At 33.9% G+C, this 19,587-nt stretch overlaps 1 protein-coding gene and 2 non-coding genes across 4 annotated transcripts in view; 2 read left to right on the forward strand and 1 right to left on the reverse strand.

Annotated features, from left to right (window-relative positions):
- Positions 1-1,488: 1,488 nt before the first annotated feature.
- On the forward strand, positions 1,489-1,682 carry LOC136042455 (U2 spliceosomal RNA). Its single transcript, XR_010621312.1, has one exon. It is a non-coding gene; the product is annotated as a U2 spliceosomal RNA (small nuclear RNA).
- Positions 1,683-2,267: 585 nt separating this feature from the next.
- On the forward strand, positions 2,268-2,431 carry LOC136042454 (U1 spliceosomal RNA). Its single transcript, XR_010621311.1, has one exon. It is a non-coding gene; the product is annotated as a U1 spliceosomal RNA (small nuclear RNA).
- LOC136042452 (uncharacterized) overlaps positions 2,311-19,587 on the reverse strand; it is a 45,340-nt gene continuing 28,063 nt past the window's right edge. Inside the window, exons 6-7 of one of the 2 annotated variants that reach the window (XM_065727417.1) lie at positions 15,454-15,587; positions 2,311-2,483 (exon numbers count right to left, since the gene is read on the reverse strand). In XM_065727417.1, the coding sequence (XP_065583489.1) occupies positions 2,429-2,483; positions 15,454-15,587 (189 nt within the window). In that variant the 3' untranslated portion in view covers positions 2,311-2,428. The remainder of the gene's footprint in view (positions 2,484-15,453; positions 15,588-19,587) is intronic. The other variant, XM_065727416.1, reaches the window with a different exon arrangement.

Genomic DNA, 19,587 nt, shown 5'->3' on the forward strand with positions numbered 1-19,587 from the left:
ATTGGGACAGCAAAGAATGTTGTATATTCGCAAGTTTTACGTAGTTAAAACCATATATATATATATCTATCTATATTCACAGGTGGGACATAGGGACACAACTACAATGGCGCGTAACTATTATGGCGCGTAACGATTTACGCGCGCGGGGGGGCTTGGGGGGGGGGGGGAATTATAGAATTACTCAAGTAAATGACAAATGAAAAGGACAAATACTTATAAAATAAAGCAAGCAATCATTTATCTGATTAAGTCTCAATATTTCGTGTCTGTGTATCTTTCTTAGGTGATTTAAAATTCAGCTTTTGTTTCCATATTTGAAGCAAATTTAATAATGTCTTAATAAAGCTTGCATTGTTACCATGTAGCATATATGGAAAACCAGTGCATATATATGGAAAACCTTTAATTCAGGGAAGGAAATTTTCTCTACAAGATGTTTCTTCTGCATTCCTCCTCTTAGATTAAAAAAAAATCTATAAGTGTTAAATATATGCGACAGTTACCCTGCCCCACAGCCAATATATCTTCTTTGAGTGATAAATAGAAAAATTTAGAGAAGCAAAAAAGCGGCACTCTCCCAAGGGTCCGAAAGTGCTGCCATCTATTGTTTCTACCCATTTCTGTTCGTGATTTCAGCTGAGTTTATCATTCGGTTTTTCGCACTTGGGATTGCGGTAGAGAAATGGTATCAGATGTGCCTCTTAAACTTTAAAAATTCTCTCATTGCTAAAGAAATGAGAGTTTATCCTTTGCTCCTTTCTAAGTGATGACGTTAGAAAGTTGGCCTACGGCAAAAAAGTCAACTTTTGAACTAAGACAGATAGATTTTTTTTTTGACGGCAGTCGATAGCTTTTGATAAGCTGATCAAAGTATATGCCATCCATTTTTTTATACAAAAATTCCTTCATGAGATATACCAGTTTGAAAGTTTAAAGGGGTTGACAACTTCAGTAGTAAGGTACACACTGAAACCAAAACTAGGCCAATACCAATTGTGAAACATATAGGGGAGTTGTAAGCAACAGTCGGCTGTTAGCTCATAATCATCCTCGGCAATGAGGGGTTCGCAACTCTTACTAGTTGTGTACCTATTTTTTGTTTCCGTTGTATTTGATGGTAAGACCAATTTGGTTCCAGTGGTAAGACATGTAGGGGACTTGTAAGTAATAATCGGCTGTAAGGCTACAATCATCTTTAGCAATGAGGAGTTTGCAACTTTTGCGAGTTGGTGTACCTAGTATGTATTTTAGCATCCTTACAGATTAACAACTTCAGCGTTTAGTCGCAGCGAGGAAACAAAACCAAAGTGTTGCTCTCGCAACACTTTACTCGGCGAAGCCGAGCAAAGGTTGCCGCAACACCTCACGTTGCCCATGCAACATAGATCTAGTTGAATGTTATTTGGGTATTGCAACCGAAATGAATTGTGTGACAAACTTTGTTACTCGTATTCTTATAATAACTTTGACAATCCTTGTTGAATTATCGCCTCTCGGCCTTTTGGCTAAGATCAAAGTGTAGTATCTGTTCTTATCAGCTTACTATCTGATACGGCCCCTACATGGGGCCCAGAATATGAAATTGATTTTTAGAATCCGCAGGGATGTTGGGGTTGCTCCTCCACTCCCTTCTCGCGTTAGCCCTGTATCGACGTACACCCAGGATTTGCGCACACCTTTCGAGGGGAAACCAAAGGTCATGAACCTTAATCAATCATGTGTATAATACATTATTCAAGGTGAAGAATGATCCTGCCGTTAGTTACTTAGTCCTTGAATATATTGTCAATCATTTTTTTCCTTATGAAAAAAAGAAGAAACATTGTATAAAATTTACAAACATTAATGGTGAAAAAGCCAATGAGTAGACGCCATAATTAATTTAAAGTGCCCAAGCTGGATCCAAGTCCCCATGCATCTTTATCGAAAATAGTTCGTAATTATAAACTGCTGAAATCTAAATTGAACCAATATTCGATTAAAATTGCTGAAGGGATTGTTTGTGGCTTCAGGTGGCTCGGTTCTGCGGTGAGTTGTTGATAGTTGTAATGACTAAAGCCCCTTATGGTTGTCAGAGAGAAAATAATTGGCAAATTCAGTAGAGCGGTACTGGGTTCTCAGTTATTAAAGTTTCGACTTTTCAGTCAAATTGATAAGAGAGTGATAAACCCCTGATTTTCTTTTCTCAAAAAGGTAAACCTGCATTTAAACGGTCAAGACGCTTGCATATGAAAATGAAATGGCGCATAGATTTTGAACAATTTATACTTACCTGCCTGGAAAAATGCCTTGATCATGAAGGAGGCGCTCCCAGGGTGAGGCCTTTCCATTGCACTTCGGATTGGCTGACCCATGTGATTACTCCAAACGGGGTTAACTCGACGGCGTAAACTTTGGTTGTGGGGGATTAAGTTCGCGCGGACTCCTATCCACAAATTGAAAAGGTTTTTCCTTTGAGCCCGCACTCTGTTGTAATTTTGCTATTTAAAAGAAATAAGTATACAAATTAATAGTGTTAAAACCAAATAAATTTGATCATTGGGCCCTATTGAAGAAATTAATTTCCTGACTAGCTGACATGTTTGAAATAATACGGAGAGAGTTGAGCGTATACTTTATAGAAAATGGTTCTGGAATTTTCTCCAGAACATGTCTTAAATAATCACATTTTGTTTTTCTTAGTCTTGTATTAAAGCTAATGATGGGGTATCAATGACCAGTCGCAATAACTAAATTAAATTGCCTAAACTGATTGAATTCCTGATACATTTTGTTTTTGAAAATACTCCGTAATTATCAAATACTGATTTTTAAATTGAACTAGGAATCGAATCAAATTGCTGAAATTTAAATTAAGTCACAAAGGCTAGTCTTAAAAAGTGAAAAGCCCTTGGTCACCACACATTTTATCAAGTCAATTGCATTGGTAACATATCAAACTAGAAATTCCTACCGCTACCTACCACTATTCCTACCGCTACCGCTAACGCTAAGCTTCTTGGAATATTTTAATAGGGGGGCCTTTGGCTACATTAATTGATCGACCATTCAGCTACATTACTATTATTTTTCGGCCTGATTACTGAATATTTATGTTTTTTTCTGCGGATGTAGTTCTAGTAGTATGTCATTAAAGTTGCCCATGAATTGCTGTTCATTGAATATGCTTTCGCATCATCTGATTTTTGGCCCGTATTTACTTGATTTAACATTGAATTTCTTATTGCTTTCGAACCTTATTAAAAAGAATGAAGAGTAAGGAGCGACATTAAAACTTGAAACGAACATAAATTACTTCGTATGTGAAAGGGGCTTTTCCTCCTCAACAAACCGCTCTTTACGCTAGAGTTTTTTACTGTTTTAAAAAGTAGAGTCAAGAGATAGAGTCAAACTGTAGCGTAAAAAAGTGGGGCGTTGAAGAGGAAAAGTCCCTTTCATATACGGAGTAATTTCTGTTCGGTTTAAGTTTTAATGTCGCTCCTTACTTTCAATTAAAAAAACTTGTTTTTTTTATTTAATGATACCTGAGGTGGTAGAGTCAACAAGGTCGAAGTCCCTTCGTAAACTGGCAAGTTTCTTACCTGTACATCTTTTGTATGAGCAAGATTTTTAAAGTTGCGATGTATTAACTATTAAAGTCACATTATTTTATTTTTATTTTACACCACTTTTTCATGTTGTATGGGCATCAATAAATTTGTTAATTAATTATATAATCAAATTTCTTTTTTGAATAAGATTTCTAATAAATTCAAATAATAAGATTTTAAATCCTTGGACTTGTTCAATTGTTAATATTTTATATTATTGAATAGCATGAATTTGAACATGAATTTGAGACTTTTGTAGAAATTCAGACAATACTTAGCTTTTTACTTTGTTATTCAAATTTGAATATTTACTAATTATCTTATTATTTGCTTTTTAGACGAATATTTACCCTTATTATTATTGAATACACCGAGATCTTATCTTCAAACCTCAAAATTTGTCAGGTGTGAATCATGGATTTTGCTAAATTTCGTTTCACAGCTTTGTGCACAGAACGTTGCATTGATAAATTGAACATATTTTCAATATTTGAATATAGTTTGCAACAGAATTAGTAATTCCTCTATTGATTTAAGTCAAATAGATTTTAATAAAAACTTGAAAACTGCAGCTAGCAAGCGAAAACTTTCCGCGTTCCAGTACAGAAGTATACTTTGTTACTGGAATATCGAATTTCACCTTCTAACTAACCCAAATAATGCTTAATAATAAAGAAAAATCTAATCTTTAATTTTTAAGGATATAATGCATATAATGGATATAATACATATAATGATATATGCATTATCAATATATCAATGGATCAATGGATATATTTTGAATTTTGAATTAATGGATATATTTTGATATATCCATTATATTTAATGGATATATTTTAAGGATATAATGCATATAATGGATATAATGCATTTTTAAGGAACACTAGGCTTATTTCCTATTCTCCTCCAAGTTATACCTATGGATGCATTTCCAGCCTAAAAAAAATTGTAAAATAGTTAGGCCAACATAATTTTGAAGACTCTCGTTGCTACCCCATCTATTTCTTTGTTGTGTTGACTCATGAAATAAATCAGTCTTTGTAAAAAAAAAAAAAAAGTCTTTTTGTATATTTAAAGAAAGTGTTTTCTTTTTACCAAAATAATTAGTTTTTCCGATTTCACAAATTACCATTTTAGAAAATTTATATTGGTTGGAGGGGGAAGTGCAACCTGAAGAAACTTTGAATATTCGACAAGAAAAATCCGCTTTTACCCATAGGGGTCCCTACTTTTCACCATTTGGTGTACATCTCCAAACACCACATATGCCGAATTGATCTACCATGTTTAGTATAGTTTCCACCACGCTTGGCATAGCTTCCGTCTTGCTTTACAAACTTTCACCACGCTTGGCACGTGACACCCGGCGTCCATGATTCCTGAAGATGGGTGCTTTTAACTGTTATCCCTTTTTCTCCATAAAACGTTGGCTACCTTTTGAAGACCACTATCTTAATCTTGTGTTTGGTTTGGGATTGAACTTTTTCAAAACGGAATGGTTTCTTTTGACCTACAGATTAAGTTAATAATTTTTTTTGTTTTGCTTTTTTCAAAGATTGAAAGTACATCCTACGCGTGTAATAAAGATACAACCTCACTAGAGGGGGTATTTTTAAATGTATTTTTAAGTTTTTGTCACTATAGGCCGTAAAGGTAAAATTACGTAGCGGAAAAAACAATTCCACAAACAAGTGGTGTTTGAACTTATTATTCACTTCGAACGTATTTCCAAGTACAAGCGTGAAAAATATTGACTGCCAACTAAGCCAACGAGCGACATTAAAACAAAACGAACAGAAATTACTCCGTGTTTGAAACAGACTGTTCCCTCCTCAACACCCTGCTCTTTACGCTAAAGCTGTTTACCGTTTTATAAAATAGAATTGAGAAAGAGAATCAAACTTTATAATAAAGAGCGGGGCGTTGAGGGGGGAACAGCCCCTTTCATACAGGGAGTAATTTCTATTCGTTTTAAGTTTTAATGTCGCTCCCTACTTTCAGTTAATTTGTTTTTTTTTATTTGATTTATTATAGACCCAAGGAAAGTTTTCACCACTTAGAACTACTATTCTTGTTCCCGGCTCACCTTGCGCTTGCGTAATTAATTCCAGAATATATTAATTACCCTGACTAATTAATTGGTAATGGGCTTCTAAAATTACACAAATAATGTCATTTTATTATTCATTTATTTCGTAAATGTATTAAACATCTTAGAGTATATAGTTTATAAGATACAGGTAAGTTTTCATAAGTAAGAACAAGTATATATATAAAACCCAAGGCTATATCCAGGGAGGGCTAGGAGGCTCGAAACCCTCTACTCCCCAAAATGTTTGACTGACTCGTATAGAGGAAACAAAAATGAATATAAACAAGCTATTGAGTTTATTTTACGTGTACCCTCCTCGAAAAATCCTTGTATAAGACACCCCTCCCCCCAAAAACAAAAGAATCCTGGATACGGCCCTAATATAACCTAAAAAATCACAATGGAATGAAAATGGGCTTAAGATCTTAAGCAAGGATAGGATTGCAATGGAGACACTATATCTTAATTTGAGATTTACAATGCTAGAAAACTAGAAGAACTCATAAGATAAAAGACGGAACAGACACAATTTCAAGACAGCCCTTATATTACAACTGAATAGCAGCAAGGAAGAGGCTAAATAACAATAATAAACCAACGACTAGGCCCAGCATTGAGACTAGCCTCAGCCACGAGATATTGAGCAGAGGGTTTGATATAGTTAGACATAAAAATGAACAAGACAATACTTATAATATATCTCTCGTCCACTTTCTTCCAAAATCATAAACTGAGAATCCTCGTTTTTGCTATTATTTAACCCATTAGTTGTTTAAATAAATTTTCTCATCAAACTGAATTTTCACTTGATTTCAAATTTAATTAAACTAAGTTTATTTGAATTAAATTAAGTTTCATTAAGTTAAACTTTTAATTATTTTGTTTACCAAATTTGACGTCTAAAGACTGTTAATTTATTATATAATTTGTTTGCTATTGATAAACAGTTTAAAATGTACATTAATTAATAATAAACTTTGAGGTTAAGACTATTTTTTCTTTTAGTATTTTTCTCAAGCCAATATAATTTCATACTATATAAAAGGCAAATAACTACCACAACTCAGCAGTTTAAAAAAGCATTTTCATACATTTGAAAAAACCTCAGTAAGGGCCATAAACCCCCCCCCCCCCCGGCCCTCCATAGGTGTCGTGTAAGTATCTAGTCAAATTGTTAATAATCAAATTTTGACGGTCCCTAATTCAAAATTTGAAAAAAGATTTGTCGCGTTAATTTGCATCGGCCGAATTACTTAACCTAAGGCCTGCTCCCAATCAAATTCATCTAATGTAGAGATTTAGCCAATCAACATTTTTTTTTTTACCTCCCTTACCATAATGATTTCCTTTGTACCAAGCAATTCAATTAAACCAGTTCCAAATACGAAAAAAATTCCAACTCAAGTTACGTCCAATTTATGTCTTTTATAACTTACATTAGACTGTATCTCACTATAAAACAATAATATATTTTGTGAGATTTTTTTTTTCTTGTTATTTCACGTCAGCAGAAATATTTAATTTTTTTAGGTAGGTAGGTAGGTAGGTATGCGTTTATTTCATCAAATAAAAATTACTAAAATTGCACTTACAATCAATAATATACTGCTCAATTTAGGGACCTAAAATGTCCCTGTTCAGCAGCAAAACTACAACAGAGGAATCATAACTATTCATTCAAAATCAAAGAAATACGAAAAAAAAAAAAAAAAAAAAAAAAAAAAAAAAAAAAAAAAAAGAAAAAAAAAGACGAAACACTATACAATCTCTAAACAGCCATCTCTCATCATAAAAAAAGAAAAAAAAAGGGATAAAAATTTAAACAATATAATTTATAATTTATTCAAAAAATAATTTTTTATTCTTACTTTAAATAACATAAGATTTTCAGAACACCTAACACTCTCTGGAATTGAGTTCCAAATAACAACACCTACATGTTTAATCATAAACCCAGATCGCGTTGTATGCCTGATTTCACTAGTCAGCTGATCAGAGCTCCTAGTAGAATAATCGTGGTAATTTGAATTATATCGATAAAAACTTCTAAAATATTGAGGAGACAATCCATTTAAAACCTGGTATACAAAAATTAAAATCTGTTGAGATTTAATAAAATCAATATTCAAAATATCTAAATCTCCAAGACTATCTCTAGTACTACCACACGCAAGATACTCACCCAAACTTCTAATTGCCTTATTCTGCATAATTTGGACCCTTTTTACATGACTAGAAAAATTGCTTGCATACAATGAACAACCATACACTAAATAAGGATGGACAATTGAATAATAAATTGCTTTCAGGATATGTAGAGGAAAAAAATTATGAAATCTTCTTAAAATACCGACTCCGCGAGCCAATTTTGAAGATAAAACTTTGCAATGATGAATCCAACTAAAATTTACATCAAAATAAAATCCTAGATATCTACATTGAAAAACCTGACTAATGGAAACACCTTGTAAAAGAATACTATGACAGTTGTTTACAACTTTACCAATACGACTAAATATCATATAATTAGTCTTCTCAGTATTCACTGCAAGAAAACTATGCTTTGTGAACTGAGATAAATTCTCCAAAGCTACATTAGTTATCTCTATAAGATCTTCGATAGATTCCCCAATCACTGTAAGAGCTATGTCGTCTGCGAATGATGTAACTACGGCACCAGGAATGTAAAAACGCATTGTATCCACGTATATAAGAAACAGTAAAGGTCCTAATACCGAACCTTGGGGCACTCCACAATTCACATTGAAGGGTTTCCCTACCACATCATCTATCATAACTTTGATGGACCTACCATGCAAGTAAGACCTAAACCAATCCAAACACTTCTCACGGACTCCCAAACAAGCTAGCCTACTTAATAAAAGATTAAAATCAACGGTATCAAATGCTTTTTTAAAATCTATGAACACAGTAAGAGGGATAAGATTCCTTTCTAGGGCACTATTAACGCACTCCATTAGATGGTATACCGCATGAACAGTTGAATGTTTAGTTCTGAAACCGAACTGTGACTCACTTAATATTCCGAGCTTGTCTAAATATTCATACAGCTGTCGATGTACTATTTTCTCGTATATCTTTGAGAATAGTGGTAACAAGCTTATAGGTCGATAGTTCGTCATATCTTGCTTATTGCCTGATTTGAACAGTGGTAGGACCTTTGCTTGCTTAAGCGCTTCAGGGAATTGGCCGACTTCAAGTGACAGGTTAACGAGATAGAGAAGACATGGTAGTAGATACACTGAAACTACTTTGAATGCTTTCAGATTCAAACCGTCAAAACCAGCAGCATTTGACTTTAAATTCTTCACAATTTTTGTTAATTCTTCAATTGACGCTTTTTCAAATTGAAATTTATGATGCTCACCTCGATTATCTTCAAAGAGCGTGTCACTTTTCGCTGGGTCTCCGTGAGAAGTGTCTTCCCTGATTCTACTTCCAATACCAGAGAAGAATTTACCAAATTCGTCAGCAATCTGCTGATTATCAGTCACTGTAACACCCTCGACAGTGATTGCATTTATGAGGCCATAATGTTTACCTGTGCCTTTAATCACGCCGTTAATGGTCTGCCAAGTGCCCCGCATATCACCTTTTTGTTCATTAAATTTTTCGATGTAATATTTTTTTTTTTTTTGAACGTCTTAACTTATTCACTAAATTTCGTTGACGAATATATTCATTTTTACTTTCTTCAGATGAGTCATTTAAACTTTTAAAGAAGCAAGCATTACGAGCATTTATAGCTTCAACAACTTCATCATCAATCCAGGGTTTTCGGGGGATATCTCGTTCTTTTTTCCTAGTAAGTTTCAAGGGACAAGCAGACTCAAATATCGGAGTAATTATCCCAAGAAAGTTGTTGAGGGCACGCGAGGGATCCGGTTCTTCATACACTTTCTCCCACGATATTACACTTATTTGTTCACGGAACTCATGTAAATTTGCCGGCCGAAGATCTCTTATAAGTTTACGCCTAGACTTTTCACAAGTCGGGATCCGTTGCTTTATCGTACATGAAACAGGAAGATGGTCAGATCCCGGATGGATCATGATATCACAATAAGAATCAGGAACTAAATTTGAAGGGAGAAACACATTATCAATAAGAGTAGCAGAATGTTCAGTTATTCTAGAAGGAAGGCGATTCATTGGAAAATAACCATGCGATAACATCAAGTTAAAAAACTCAAAATTATAGCTATTCAGACATAACAAATCAAAATTAAAATCACCCATGATTATGCATTCATTTTTTACAGACAGAAGTTTACATAAATAATCATCAAATAAATCAAGGAACTCAACCGAGGGAGTGCTAGGTGGTTTATAAACCAAACAAATTACTATCGTTTTATTCTCAACAAATACAATTTCCACAGAAAAAATTTCCACCTTCCCTTCAATCCAAAGGCATAAGTCATCCCTTTCTTCAAATTTTATTCCATTTTTCAACAAAAAAGACAAACCTCCTTGTCTCATCCGATTTCTAACCTTCGAAATCATTTAATGCCCGTTAATAAACAAGATTTATTCAAAGCCCAATTATCCAATGTTAAGGGCGAGATTTGGTTACGCTAATTTAAGAGCTTGTTTATAAATCTTTCGTTATGTAGAAAAGATACTGCATAGGAAAATAAACTTGAAAATTTTATATCGTAAAAATTCTCCATCCTAACTAGTTAAAATTAGCAAATTTTTCAATCGCATTATGAATGTATTCTTTGGCCGAATTATAGATTCCAAGTGCTGGTAAAATTGTATTGAAAACCCTGTAATGGTTCAGAGATCCCTTAAACAGAATTGTTGAGCTTTGTCTTGCTGTCTTACTTTTTTCGGGTCTAAATAATCGTTGAGAATTGTCCCATAAAAAGTGATTCTGCCCATACAGAGAAGCCGTATCCGAATTGCTTAAATCAGCGTTATTATGAGTCTTATACTATTCTAAACTCTTTTACCTGAAAAACATATGAACATGTTGTTCATAATCGAAAAGAATGTATCGATATTTTCAAAAGCTTGACTGGCGTAAAAATCGTTTCATACTTATTTATTTTTGGTCGAAGGTGACAAAAACTGCTCACTTGTTAAACATTAAGTGGAAAAGATGAAGCTTCTTAAATTCTGGCGTGAAGTGCCACGATAAGATCTCAACTTCAATGAATATAGCCTTTGGCACAGACGTAGAGCTAGTTGGGGAGGTTTTTTCCTCCCCCTGCTGAGTATTTTATCAAATGGTAAAGCTGTCACTGTTACCAGATAAAATTTTTACAATCTAACACTGTGGGACTAAACCGAATCAGATATTAACGCTCAAGTTAGAATGGACGGAGGCGCACCATCTCTACATCCCTAAAATTAATAATACCGAAAATACACACAAAAAAGGAGGGGAATTTTCCATAAAAAAGGGAAATAAAAAAATCTAAAAGCCCGAGGGGCTTAGGGAGTGGGGTTCAAATCTGGAAGCAAACTTATTTGCCTTTTGAACTATTTTGAACAATATAGCAATCTTAAAATTTTCACCAGATGCGCTTTGGGAAAGTGGTACATGGGCTGATTGCCCATTGATCTCTTCTTACTCTTAAATAAAAACTTTCATCTAAATGAGTTCGCTCCAAAGTTAATACGACCACCACCTCTACAAAAAACTTGTATTCTAATAATGGCTAACTTACATAAGTTACAATCCTTTCACTGGGGACTATGGAGGATTTCTCGACCTCTAAGTTATAGCAATTTGAATTTAGGACTATTTTAAGTTAGAATGGACGGAGGCGCACCATCTCTACATCCCTAAAATTAATAATACCGAAAATACACACAAAAAAAGGAGGGGAATTTTCCATAAAAAAGGGAATTTAGGACTATTTTAAGCAAAATGGCTGTTTTTAAATTCTTATTAGATGTTTTGGGGGGATTAACACAAGGGAAGGGGGCTTGTTACTTTTACATCATTTTGATTCTTAAAAAGGGCATAATAAATTTCGATTTCCGATCGAATGAACTTCATCCAAAGTTTATACGACCACACCCTCCATAAAAGCTTTATATATTAAAAACGAGCTGCCAGTATAACTTACAGTCCTTTTCCCAGCCCTGGGGGAGGGGGGAGGGTTCTAAACCCGAACCATAGCTATTTGATATTTGGACAACTTTGAAGAAAACAGCTAACATACAATTTTGATTGAAAGGATTTAGAAAAAAGGCTTGGGGGGGGGCTGCCTACCTTTTGATTACTCTTGACTTATAAATGGATCCAGAACTCTCAATTTAATCGAAAGAGGTTTTTCGAAGTCTATACGACTACCCCTTCGATAAGAGCCTTACATATAAACAATAGACAGCTTGTATAACTTACAGCCCTTGCCCTAGGGGCTCTAGGAGGTTTTTGTCAACCCCCAAAGAATAATCATTTTAATTACTTCACCTCTTGACTATTTTGGACATAATGACCTTCTCAAAATTTGATTGGATTTGTCGTGAGGGGAGGCTAGTTGCTATTGGATCACTACTAAAACTTTCAATTTCTAGTCATTTGAGTCTCCTCCGCAGTTTATACGACTATCTTTCCGTAAAAGCTTTAAATGCCTCAAGGGCATAAGTTACAACCCTTCCCCTGGAGTTTCTAGGGGGTGGCGGCTATGTGAACCTCGAAGTTCTGTCATTTGATATTTGGAATATTCGGAACAAAATGGGTGTATTAAACTTTTGATCGGATACATTTTGGGAAAAGAAGTTGGGGGGGGGGGGAGTGTATTCCCGCCGAACACGTTTGATGAATCTTAAAAGGGTACATAGAAATTTCAATTCCCAATCGAATAAGCCACCTCTGATTATATACGACTTAACCTTACAAAAAACCTTATCTGCCCCAGGGTCAAAACTTACAACATTAGTCCCGGACTCTGGAGGGGCTGTGTTGACATCTGATTTTTTTTTATTTGATCTTTAAACTAGTTTGAACAAAATGGCTATCGCAAAATTGTGATCAGGTGCACTTAGGGAAAAGAGGCCTTTAGGGGGGGCTAGTTGCCCTCTGATCCGTTTTGCTCTTAAAAAGAACTAAAACTTTCAATTTTCAATTGATGAGCCCTACTTATTCTTCAATGATTGCCTTTAAATTTGTCCTATATGCAGATGTGGAGGGTGTATTCATTTCCGCTTCTGAAAGATTTATAACAAGATAATCTAATCTTGTACTGATATATTTTAGGAAGTAAAAGCACCTTAAATATTAGGGAAAAATTGACATGAGCAAATATGGCAAAACAGAAAGCATAGAACACTTTTCAATTTTGCCATTAACTAGGCTCACATTTTTGCTTGGTGATAACGTTTCGAAGGAAGTATTTTTGGAAAAAGATTGATTTGGAACATCATATGAAGTGTAATGGACCTTTTTTTTCTTTCTCATTTTCCCTATGTTAAAAACAAGCATGAATTAATTAAAAATAAAAATACGTGCTCAAAGAAAAGAGCAAATTTGACACTTAAAACGATTAACAGTTTTTAGGATACTTAATAAATGATCGTTTTTTACAAATTATTTAGGGGCGAGCAAATGCTCCCACCCCCTCAACGATGCCACTGGTAGTAGTAGTTGTTGTATTAGCAGTAGTGTTAATAGTGTGCAAATATTGACTTTTGGTCAAATATTCTTCCTCTTTACGTATTTCTTGGAAGTTACAACTCAGTGCCCTAATGCCTTCTTGAGACACTTTCCTTCGACAATCCTCATGCACATAGTGTGTTTTGGTTTAGTGCAAATTTGCCCTCTATATTCTCTCCAATTTTCACTTCATGCCCTTAGTCTATATAATACTAGTATCATAGTAGCAGTGGCAGTAGAAGGAGCAGTAGTAGCAGTAGTAGTGTTGTATTAGTAATAGTAGTAACATTAGTAGCAGCAGTGTTCATAGCATGAGTAGTTTCCATATGTTGCCTTTTGGCCAGTTGAACCATCCTCTCATCTAGTAGTGAGAAAAACACATTATGCTAGCCATGTATTGCATCGGTGGCTAACAAAAGCTATAAAAAGACTTCTTACGCACAAAAAAGGCTTGCAAAAAAATTCTCGTGTTACGAGCCAAAAAGATTTTTTTGATCAGGTAAAATTTGTGATTTTTTTGTTAATATTTTTGTTAAATTCGCAAGTGGTAAATAAATATAATGACTAGTTTTGGAAAGTGACTAGCTTGGGAAGTTAGGGCCCCTGCGAGGGGAGGGTTTGGACAAAAAAAATTAGGGAGAACACTAATGGGATAATGACTTTATGACACCTTGATTCGTGCTGGTCCATAAAGTACACCTCACGAAACTTTCGAAGAAAACAAATTTAAAGGTGAACAATTTCCAGATAAAGTTTACCTTAGAGAGAGAGGGGGTCAATGGCTGTCACCTTTTGTAAAAGCATGACTGAATATATTTTACAAGCTATAAGCGCAAATCTTCGACTGCCACAAACTTCCTAATAGTAACATTGATTTTCTACCCGGGACACTGTCCATTTTTTCCGGTAGCTGTAAGTAAGACTCATTTGAGTCACTCCTATTTTCTCTACTCAATTCTAAAGGAACATATACTACAGAGACTGATGCCCTGTACTTTTTGGTCATAAAGAGAGCGACTAGCATTCTATTATTATCAAATTTCCAACCTAAGCAAGACTAAGAAGCTTCTTTACTCATCAAGAGCCCTACTCCCTGTCTATGTACCCATCCTTCCTGCCTGAGCATATAAATATAACCGAAATTTCCTGCCTCTGGGATATGAGTTTCTGAAACTCCTAATAGGTCCAGTTCAAAGCGTCAGAATTCGTCATTCAAAATGTCGATACGAATGTTATTTTCTAACGTTGTAACATTCAAAGTTGCGATTTCTTTTTCTTTAAATCATTGAAATTATTTTCGCCTCAGGAAAACAGGGTTCCAGAACCTGTGCAGGAAAAGGACCAACACATTTTATTAAGTCTACACAGAAGCGCTTAAGCCGGTTTAGAACCGGAAGACAAGAAGTCCCTGGGACCTCCAGTTAGACGGAGGCTATGTGCAAACCTGGACCCATCTTTGTCACAATATTGTTTTCAGCACTTGGCGATGCTGTTTTGTCAATAAGAGTCGAAGTTCTACAGAGTTAATCTCAGGCCTATTATTTCCGACTCATTATATATTCATGTCTGAAAATATTATGCTACTAGGGATAAGCAACCCATATTAGATAGATTAGCTACGAAGAGATTTTTCAGCCCAAAAATGCCCAGCGAAACAGACAAAACCCAAAAGAAATAAATAACAAAAATGAATAAAAATAAATAGCAAAATTGTTAACAGTTAATTTAATAACTTAAAGTTCATTAAATTAAACAGTTAAATTAATAAGGTTAACAGTTAGTAACTAAATAGTTAGTTAAATTACTAAAGTAACTCCTTGTGCGATAGTTTTAAATTTTTGTTAATTTTTTTTTATTTTGATGAGAAAGCTATTTATCATACGGCAAAAACATCCGTATACAGGCTTGTCTTATAAATGGATCATTTACATGAGATTAAGTCCATTAGTAACATGTATGAATTCCATTCAACTTCCCACATTCATTCCACGAAACTTCACACACAACACAATTTTACACACACAAAACCAAAAGCATATAAAAATAAATTGACTTGCAGTAATTTTGTTATGAGGCAAATATACATACATTTTTTTTTTAATAAGGTACATATTTTATACTCTTGGAATACTCACCTTTCTCTAGCCCATGTCAATTTTTTGATTAAATCATTAATAGTTGCCTCGTCTTTTTTCCTTTCTTCAGCAAGTTGTTCTCGTACTTCCGTTACCTGACAGCTCAGCGTCTTTCTTATCTCAGATGCAGCGTTCTGAACATAAATAACGAGATATTAAATAGTTAATACAGTAATACGACATTTTTTTTTAATGAAATGGAGATTCAAAATTCAGGTATGAGGAATATGGAAGACGGAAGACGTAATAGTCGTATTTTTTCAAAAGGAAATTTTAATAGAGACTCTTTTTCACTAAATTCGCTAGTTTGTCTCTGTTTTCATCGCCAATAGCTCCTTTCTCCAACAGACTTTCAAAATAACAGTATATTATCAAATAATAAAATAAGATAATAATCGACATCATGACTATCCTCGGAATAACAATATCAATTATTATACCAATTAATTCTTATAATTATCAATATACATACATATATATATATATATATATATATATATATATATATATATATATATATATATATATATATATATATATATATATATATATATATATATATATATATATATATAAATGCATTAATCATCCTTAATAGGCGGACCAATTATCCTCTCTATTACAACGCGGAACTCTTATTATCAGCATTTCCGAAGCCACATTAATTCATTATCTAACCTATTTTCAGTTATCTTGCATATTCATTTATTGCTGTTTTATTAATTAATAAATAATTTATTTATTTATTTTAAAAAATAATTTTAAATACTTTGCTTGTTCATTTGTTTCATTATTAATATTTTAGTTATTAATTAATTAATCAGTCATGAATTTGCATAAATAATTTCTTACAATGTATTGATTTATAACGATGTATTTTCCAATCATGGATTTGTTATCATTTATCTATTATTTATGATATCGTTAATGAAACGATAAAAATGAAAGAGACAAAGAACGTGTTACGAGAATCAAAGAACTAAATGACATAGGAGGTCCTAAGAGGCTCGGTTGCTTTACCCATACGTTGCACCTTATCGTAGGGGATGCATCCAAAGTATCTGGTGGCATTTATTAAATTGTGGCCAAGGTATTCACTAATGTCAGGTTGTATAAAAACAGTCAGACAAGTTCCAGCCTTCTACAAGAGCAAGGCTTCCCTTTATTAAGAGGCAATCGAATATGCTGGAGCTCAAAGCTAATGAACTTCCGTTCCAAGGTCAGAGAGTCTATATAACCAACACTGATTGTTCCGTTTTGCAAGAACTCGTGTTGTTACTTGATCGCCATTGAAGAACCGATAACTAGATAGAGTTCAATTCAAAAGAGATGTCACACAAGTTAAGCTTTATCACATTCATCATTGGTCTCTTCAGCCTTCCTAAACCAAAGTCATAATGCAAAAGATCTGTTCAAAATCTAGCCAATCGATTCTAAGTATCGATTAGCAGAAGAATGTCAAATTACACAAGTAAAAACAAATTTCTGAGTGCAATAATATGTGATGCTCGTTTTCAGCTCAGACGCTACAGTGGGGATGAAACAGAGGCTTACCACTCTCTTTCAGAAGCTGCTTGTGAATCCGTGAGGGCAACAGCCAGAGATGGAATGTTGTGGCTACTACTTTTGAATCTCCGAGGGCAGAAAGCGGAGATAGGATGATATGGCTTCTGAAAATGATTGTGTGTCGTGGCCAGTAAAGCGACCTAACTTTTTTTTAGGTCGAGAAATCAAAACATACTATTTGATGATGACTTCTGATAGTATCCAAGCAAAGGGCTTTGTGAAAGGACATGAATCCATTAGGGAAGAAAACGCATACAAAAATACAGCTTTGGCAACTTCAACAAGAAAGCATATATTGGTCCCAAAAGGAACCGATATGAGTTAGCTTTTGATTTTGATTTGTCGTTAGGAATCCCAAAAAACTAAGTTAAAGTTCTCCCTTTTGGATACTTATTAGTTGTTTTACATATATATTTATTATTATTATGAATTTGATGTTTTTGTTTTTTAGGTTTTTTTTTCGAGTCTTCATTTTCCTTTTATTTTCTCGAGTGTTCATTTTAAAAAAATACTGATTTTCTTTTTATCGTCGTTTGGGATGTTTGGTGTGACGTGGTGAGTAATTAATATTATGTCATTTTTGCTCTTTCTTCTTCCTTTGATTGATTATCCATATATTTCGTTATTTATTACTTTAGTTGTTTAATCTGTGCAAAACAAGCTTGCCTCTCTGCCAGATATTGGTATAATTAGTACGTTATGATTGGAAAATAAGTGAACCTGAACCGTTCCCGACTAGTTAGCAGGGGGTGTCCAAGGGGTGTTAAGCGTCACAGGGAAGATCTGGTCCCGTGGAGGACAAGATTGACAGCACAAATTTTTTTCTCATATCTTGCGTTTTTTAGATGAGAAATTTTCGATATGTTTACTACATTTTTTAGTGAAGCCTGTTTTTAACATTTCTAATTGAAATATATTAGTAATTGACATGGAGATTTCCATAATCATATTGTAATTGCTTGAATAAAATTATGATAGCAAATAAGTTAACGGTATTTGCTTGACAATGACAGCTTTAACTGTCGAACTGACCAATTCAAGTAAGACATAAATAGCCCATTCTTGGTCAAGGGAGCAACAAGTTTTTAGATTTTGGTGTCTTTCTTACCACAAAAAATTGGTATTATACAACATTTTAACATAAAAACTTAATCTGAAACAGAGACAAGAAAAAGTTTAAAAAGGAGCAAAGTGTTTCCAGCATTTTTGCTTGGGCGGGGGATACAAAAACCTTAAAAATAACACCACAAATTTGTTTATATGCATTTTTGTCACGTTTCTATGAGTCAGACGTAAACTTAGAAGGGAGAGGATTAAAACCACTTAACCCCCCCTGCCCTTGGATACGGCCTTGGAACAAAGGTAAAATCGAACAAGAGATACCAACCATTTTTAGGAGGAATTAATAAAAATCGTGGAAACAAATTAAATTTCATTTTCTAATAGATATTTTTTTATGAAGAAAAATGAATGGATAAATAACTCTTAAATGATTAAACAAAATCTCTAAAAAAAACATCAAATCTATGTTTGCAGAAGGAAAAAGATAAAAAAAGACAGAAGAAACCGCAGTTACAGTTTTTGGCTTTGATAAAGAGCCCTGTTTTAGCTGTATTTTGAGATTTTCTTATGGCATGTTCCCATTCCATACGGATACTTCCTGTTTTTGTTTTCTTCATTTATCCTCACAGCTGGATTGTTAAATTTAATAGTTTTTAAAAAACATCACCTTTCATCAGAAAAATGTCACCCAACCATCTTTCTTTCATATTTTTTTTTGGTTTCAATAATTTAAACAAAGGTATGCCCTGCAAAAGATGCTGTACAACTTGTTTAAACTAGAAACTTTGGCTTATTTCCTTTGAGGAAATAAGAAGAATGCGAAGATGATATAATTGCGAAGCAATTTGTTTAAGTGACGTAACTAAACAACTTGTTTAAACTAGAAACTTTGGCTTATTTTCTTTGAGGAAATAAGAAGAATGCGATGAAGATATAATTGCGAAGCAACTAAACAACTTATTTAAACTAGGAACTTTGGCTTATTTTCTCTGAGGAAATTGCGAAGAATGCGAAGATGATATATAAAAATGCGGAATGAAAATCCTGCATCCAGAATGAACAGCAACTAAAGAATGAATTTAGGCCATAAAGAGAGCATAGGCTAATTAATAAAATAGGAGTATTAAAACTAAAGCTGAAATCTTCATGGACGTTCTGATGAAAATACTTCTGGATGAGAAAAGTTTGTCCTGTATATGGAACGATGGTTAAGGCCCGACGAAGAGTGGGCAAATCTTTCAAACGAATTTAAAAACTATACTAGAAGAGCAGACCTTTGGGTGTAGATAACAGTGTCTAGTTTGCTTTTCAATAGCTTTTTTTCAATAAAAATATTAAAGGAGTTTTTGGCATGAATTTCAAATTAAAATTATCAGTGAAGATTACCAGGATTTGGATTCAGGTCAAAAGAAAATTGTCTACAAACTTTCTACATTGGAACAAAAAAAAGAAAAAAATATGAAGTGATTCTAATTTTCAAAATAGACTTGCACTGGCATGTGGAGA

The sequence above is a fragment of the Artemia franciscana genome, unplaced genomic scaffold, assembly GCF_032884065.1.
Source record: "Artemia franciscana unplaced genomic scaffold, ASM3288406v1 Scaffold_1304, whole genome shotgun sequence".
Lineage (NCBI taxonomy): Eukaryota > Metazoa > Arthropoda > Branchiopoda > Anostraca > Artemiidae > Artemia > Artemia franciscana.